The sequence below is a fragment of the Egretta garzetta genome, unplaced genomic scaffold (genome assembly GCF_000687185.1).
Source record: "Egretta garzetta isolate BGI_Z169 unplaced genomic scaffold, ASM68718v1 scaffold58, whole genome shotgun sequence".
Lineage (NCBI taxonomy): Eukaryota > Metazoa > Chordata > Aves > Pelecaniformes > Ardeidae > Egretta > Egretta garzetta.
The window spans coordinates 160,752-167,467 of NW_009260613.1; the positions used below are offsets into that span (position 1 = coordinate 160,752).

At 46.9% G+C, this 6,716-nt stretch overlaps 1 protein-coding gene across 1 annotated transcript; it reads right to left on the reverse strand.

Moving 5' to 3' along the window:
* Positions 1 to 1,135: 1,135 nt before the first annotated feature.
* On the reverse strand, positions 1,136 to 6,714 carry GPR83 (G protein-coupled receptor 83). The gene is made up of 4 exons (XM_009644915.2): positions 5,744 to 6,714; positions 4,862 to 4,987; positions 3,691 to 3,824; positions 1,136 to 2,311 (listed from the first exon to the last, which is right to left on the reverse strand). The coding sequence occupies exons 1-4, from the start codon at positions 6,128 to 6,130 to the stop codon at positions 1,687 to 1,689; spliced, it is 1,272 nt and encodes a 423-aa protein (XP_009643210.1). The 5' UTR covers positions 6,131 to 6,714; the 3' UTR covers positions 1,136 to 1,686.
* Positions 6,715 to 6,716: the final 2 nt, after the last annotated feature.

Consider the following 6,716-nt stretch of genomic DNA (forward strand, 5'->3'; position numbering starts at 1 on the left):
CTGGAGCACCTCTCCTATGAGGACAGGCTAAGAGAGTTGGGCTTGTTCAGCCTGGAGAAGAGAAGACCTTATTGCAGCCTTTCAGTACTTAAAGAGGGCTTATAAGAAACACTGAGAGACTTATTACCAGGGCCTGTAGTGACAGGACAAAGGACAATGGATTTAAACTGAAAGAGGGTTGATTTAGATTGGACCTAAGGAAGACAATTTTTTTAGGGTGAGGGTGGTGAGACACTGGAACAGGTTGGCCAGAGCAGTTGTGGCTGCCCCCTCCCTGGAAGTGTTCAAGGCCAGGTTGGATGGGGCTTTGCGCAACCTGATCTAGTGGAAGGTGTCCCTGCCCATGATCTTTAAAGGTCCATTCCAACCCAAACCATTCTATGATTCTACAAGATTTTCTTTTGCTAAGAACATAAAGTTCTGCAAACTACTCCATATAGCTCCAGCCACATCAATTTTCTTAGCCACCCCAAGAAGGACATATCTTATTTGACGTTAAATGCACCAAAATTGTGCAGTCAGCAGAGGATATCTTGCAGAGAAATGTTCCACTTTTATTACTTGCTATCACAGGTATCATCTGTTCTCTCAAAGCACTTCATTTATGAACTGACTCCAGAAAGCTATCATCTTACATGGGATGAAATGTCCCAAATGTCTGATCTGAGAAGTACCCAGGTGCTTTACAGGATGAGAGAACAACATTCAAAGGCAAATTAAAAAGTCAAACTGTGGGATCCTTTAGCTGCCACTTGACAACAATGCAGAGATGCTCTGATCAAAAGGTCATAGTCCAAACTCAGAGTAGTGTTTAATTATCCATTCTCCAACTGTGGATGGCATGTCCAACATTCTCCAGAGTAGCTTTTTGGGGTTTAGTTCTCTATTTGAAGAAAAGCTTCCTGAATATTCATGACTTTATTTTAGGAAAGAAAACTCTGTGTGAAAACTCTGCACTGGCAACAGATGCTGAGTTAACAGGTTGGTGTTTGCTGTCTACTTATGCAAAGAACAGGCAACCATTTTTCTTCAACTCTAGCTTAGAAACAGTGCCTGTGATCTAAGAGACTGCTCTATCAATGTCCATTTTACCCTCCGCTTCTCTGAGGGTATTTCCACAAAAAAATGGATTTGTGAAATATATCTGTTCATTCATTCTGAACAGATCTTGACCTGCCAGGCCCCAGTCCAGAAAGGATGCCTTCCCACCCATTTGCACTGGATCCAAGTCAGCAACCTAGAGGTCTATGTCTCAACCATTTCCATGTTGCTACTAAGAGACTTAGAAAAGGGGGAGGGAGGCCTGATGTGATTAGATTGTTGCTTTAGTGTTTAAATACCAGCGAAACACACACACAGCCCCAGCCATAAAGAGGCTTAGTCATGCACTTAACAGTGACACATGCAAAGGATCTCATCCTGCAAGCCGATCCAAAGTCAACTTGACAAAGAGAGCTTCTTCCTGAGAAGAGTTTGCTTTCTCCCTTTTAGGGGCTCCCCGCCGTTATCGTCGTCAGGCATCAAACATCGAGCTCTTTCACACTACCTCCTGCAGAACCTCCTTCTTGCTTTTATTATGTGTAGTTGCACAGTGCCTAAGCAGCAGGCCAGAGCTCCACACCTTCCCACCATTTTAGCTCTAACCAAATCTATGTGCATTCCTTATACATTTCCCAGGGTCATCATTTAGCTCATGGCTACTATCGGCTCAACTGCAGAGATGTCTGTCTTTCCTGGCTGGATGTTGGAGGCTGATGGAAGGACACGGGAAACCTGCAACCTCTTGAAGTTGCCGTTTTCTGGCCAAGCCAGTCGATAGGATGGAACTGTGGAGGGAAGCCTCTGTTCTTCAGGTCTAGGAGGTTTTCTGCACACACTGAGCAAAGCCTTCAGTTCTGATCGGAAGCTATCATTGAGCCAGCAGTAGATGAAGGGGTTGTAGCAGGTGCTGCTCATTGCGAACCAGTGAAAGGCAAAGTACAGGGCATTGTTGGTGTGGATGGTCTGGCTGGAGAGAAGGATGACGTAGCAATTTAAGGGAAACCAGCAGACTGCGAAGAGGACAACAACAAGCATCAGCATCTTTATGGTCTTCTTATTCTTTTTGCGAAGGGCAAAGTACTGCTCAGTGGTGACTTCCCCAATGACATTGCGGAGCCAGAGTTTCTTGGCCACTGTCACGTAGGCAGCAGAGATGATCAGAAGGGGCAGGACATAGAGCAAGATGAAGGTTGTTAAGTCAAGGTACTTCCAAAAGAGGTCAGCAGGCTCGGGGAAATCTGGCAGACACAGGCACCGGGTAACTTCCTCACTGCAAATGGAGATACCAGACAGGGGGTGAGAGCTCACACAGCCAGGCACCACGGGAGAAGTACATCAGAAACAAGGGGGCATGAGGAAGAGGGCTCCTGCCATAGAACCTGGAGGCAGACCCTTCATTTATGCACAGTAAAGTGGAGCTCTGCCGACCAAGGATTTGAGCCATGGAGCAGCCGGTGAGCAATTTGGTGATAATTTCTCATGGGCTTTCATGACCTTATGATCATTTTATGAATTTCATCAATGTGGTGGTTTCGGCTGTGATAGAGTTTAATTTTCTTCACAGTAGCTGGTATGGGGCTGTGGTTTGGATTTCTGCAGAAAACAGTGTTGATCACACAGGGATGGTTTCGTTACTGCTGAGCAGGGCTGACACAGAGTCAAGGCCTTTGCTGCTCCTCACCCCACCCCATCAGCGAGGAGGCTGGGGGGGCACAAGAAGCTGGGACGGGGCACAGCTGGGACAGCTGACCCCAACTGACCAAGGGGATATCCCACACCATATGACATTGCTCAGCATGTAAAGCTGGGGGAAGGAGAAGGAAGGGGGGGATGTTTGGAGTGATGGCGTTTGTCTTCCCAAGTGACTGTTACGCGTGATGGAGCCCTGCTTTCCTGGGGATGGCTGAGCCCCTGCCTGCCCATGGGAAGGGGTGAATGAATTCCTTGATTTGCTTTGCTTGCGCGCACGGCTTTTCTTTTCCCTATTAAACTGTCTTTATCTCAACCCATGAGTTTCTCACTTTTACCCTTCTAATTCTCTCCCCCATCCCACTGGGGGGGTGGGGGGGGAAAGTGAGTGAGTGGCTCTGTGGGGCTGAGTTGCTGGCTGGGATTAAACCAGGACAATCAATTACAAAATTTCCAGCTGCACAGAAGCAGGGTTTTATTCTTTGTCCTTTGGCAAACAGACACACAGTCTCTGCACATATCAGGGACTTTTCCCTCATTATAGCACTTTCCAAATATCAAGGCTTACACAGTATTTTTTGGATCAAGCAGCTGAGGCAGATTCTGTCACTATCCCAGAGCTGGTAGATTTTTTCCCCATTCCTGGCCTGCCCAAACAGGTGAGATTGGTACATCACGTAAAATGATGGCATATAGAAATAGAGGGCCCAGACCAGATCATCTAACTTCTTAGCCTATTTCATGGGATTAGTGTGACAGAATAAAGATAAAATAATTAAAAATAGAAACAAGAACAGAATATCAGGCATTGCAAAAGGGATCTGATGAAAATTATAGATTAGATCCATATTTGGCTGACCTCAGCACAAGTTCAGGGCTTTCAGTAGAAGACGTGAAAGTATGGCCACTGAGAGTTTGGCCTCCAGGGAGACTGCAGAGGAAAGCAAAGCATATCCTCACCTGTATTCAAAGGTAAAAAGTTTTTGGTAGATAGCATGTGGTAGGGAAAAACAAGTTGCCATGATCCAGATTACAGAGATGTAGATAACACCTTTTGCAGGAGATATGCGAGGTTTCAGAGGGTGCATTATAACCTGTGCAAAATAAACCAGTGTTCAGGCTTATGCCATATCAGGAAATAATTATATAATTTTTTTCATATAATCTTCCAGCCTTAAATCAGTTACCTAAAGTGGAAATTTAGCATGCAAGCAGTACTGTCTCCACCCAGCTCCCATTGGCTGTACATGAAAGCCTGAATCTTTCCACCATGGCAATGGGTAAAGTCAGATCCCAGTCCTGCCCTTTCATTTCAGTATTTGAGTCTAGGTGGGGAGAACTGGGTACCAGCAGGTCTTACACATATGTTCATTTCCAGGTTCAATTTACTTAATAGCAAAAAAAAACCCCAAAAAAAGTCTCAGACTCTTCAGTATCGGTGACCCAAAGAGACACGGGGTTGTGATTTTGTGATTGAATTAGACCTCCCTGGGGATGCTTATGACAGCATTTTCTGGAAACTTAGGAGCTTTCTAGCAGAAAATGTCAACTGCACCACTCTGTTTTGCATGGTTGTTGGGTGACTCCAAACTGATAATGCCTGACTGTCCCCAGTTTAGAGCCCATTATCAACAGCAAGCCACAACTCTGCTTGTGACAGACACAAGTATGGTACAGTCAGCTCTCCAGTATTCAGGGTAACAAGGGGTGAGACATCCCAGAGCAAAGGAAGATGGAGCTGTGGAAGCTAACCAGGATGCCCCTGCATCCACCGCGCTCTTCCTCCATGGGCCAGAAAAACCTCCCCAGCAGGGGGTTGTCCACATGAATTCCTATCAGGATCTTGGACTTTCTCCTCATTTGAGAGCTACTGGATTACCCACTGCAGAAAAACTCACGTTCCCCAGTTGGAAGTGATCACAGGGCAATGGACATGTCCAGTCTCTCACCTTGCTGTGGGCTTGAAACTATTCTTTCCATCTGCCAGCAAGAACTGCTCCCCTACCCTGTCAGCTCCTCATGCATCTTACAGTAACCTGGGAGCTGAGGAGGAAAGGATATGGGATCATCCTTTTTTATTTTAATGATGCCCTCCCAAGCTTTCCAGCTGTCTGCTTCAGGGAGCTCTCACCTGGTGCCTGTCCATGGCAATGGCTGTGAGGGTCAAGGCAGAGACGTGGAGGGAGCAATACTGCGCAAACCTACTGACGTGGCACATCCCCTTCCCAAATATCCAGGTACTGTTCACAAAACGAGCCTAAAACCAGAACACCATCAGTTTTGTGCACACACACCCCCTCCCCCAACACCTCCACATGCTTATAGATATCTGAGACACCTCTGGCACATAATTCCTTGTGCTGTGTAAAAGATATTTTTTAAATAGTGGATTCTTTGTATAATTGTATAATTTTCTGGCTTCTGAATCCTGAAGAGGCAGGTTAGTGCTGCTCAGTGGCCCAGCAATATCCTCCAGGACAACACAGCAGAGCAGTACTAAAGATGTTTGTTCTGTTTTATTCATGGGATGTCCTTCTGCAGTCTAACTATTGAGTCAATACATTCATTTTTCCTTTTTAGGCCCTCCGTACAGGATAGGGCTGACCTGATCTTACTTCAAAGCGAACTACAGCTTTTCAACGGAGCTTGTAAAATGATGGTGAGCATTAATCTTTTTTTCAAGAGGTTCATAGTATTATCATGGAAATACTTCAGAGAAGGGATGGAAAAAAAAAGACCAGATACCATAAAGTACTAAGTAATCACTGCGAGGTTATTATTGTCCTAGTGCTATCAGGGCCACTTTTAACAAATGGATAATTTCAGATCTCCAACCAGATAATAGGTATTGGAGAAGAAAGAAGCATGTGGAGTTTTCCAAAGATAACACCCGTTGCCGTAATTTGGCCTGGACAGGTATCTGCAGGACATTCATGCACTGCCTATAGCGGCGTAAAGAATAGGCCACCGAAGTAACTGCGATGCCTTTACGGCACCTCTGCCCCAGTCTTACCAGTGTAAAAGGCGTGTTGAGAAGTGTGATCATGATATCAGCTACAGCCAGGTTGACAATGAACAAGCTGGTGGCGGAGTGCATGCGCTTGGTCTTGATGACAACATGACAGACCAGGCCGTTGCCGAAGAGGGAGAAGACGATGATGAAGGAGTACGCTGCGACGAGCAGGGCTTTCACCGGGATGCTCTGAGACTCCACTCCGTACCTGCTCCTGCCCACAAAGCTCTGCCAGTCGGCCAGGCTGTCATTATCCCAGGGAAAGGAACCTGAGATGTTCGGGATTACAAAAGTCTTCTCCAGGGTCCCGTTGAGGGGCAACTTTCCTGGGGTCGCAAAGGCATTAACCAAGCCGGGGAGGGAGAGCCAGACAAAACAGGACAACATCTCCAAAATGCCGCTCTGCTCCTCTAATTTGGAGACAGCTCATTTGCGAGCGAGCAGAGCTCACACCGTGTGCCGGGAGAGCTCAGCCCCGGCGCGATCGGAGGCTGCAAACATGACGCGCAAGCAGCTGGAGCGGGTGGGTGCTCCTGCCTCCCGCAGCGTGCTTCTCTCCTGATCGGCTCGCCGCTACTTTTGCTCCTTCAGCCAGTTTTATACCCCCAGGAGAGCTCCCAGCTGGAATCTTCTGCAGCCATTGGGCTGCATGACATTATTTCTGCTCTGACGTGCTGCTTTTCCATGCAGTCACACTCCCCCGGGCGCTACTCCAAGATAAGCACATCTCTGAGAAAGGCAAATCAATCCCTCCAGTCGTCAGCATCCTTTTTCTCTACCAGCAGCCCAGCTCATGCGAATTCTGTGCTCTTTATAAACCTGCAGTGTGTTGTGGCAGCTCTGCTCTCTTCCAGGACACAGTTCAAATTTAAGCTCAGTTTTAAAGGTCTGGCAGGCAAGTTTCAGCCTATACCCTGGAGGTATTTAAAAGCCGGGCAGACAAGGTGCTTAGGGACAGGGCTTAGTGGTGGGA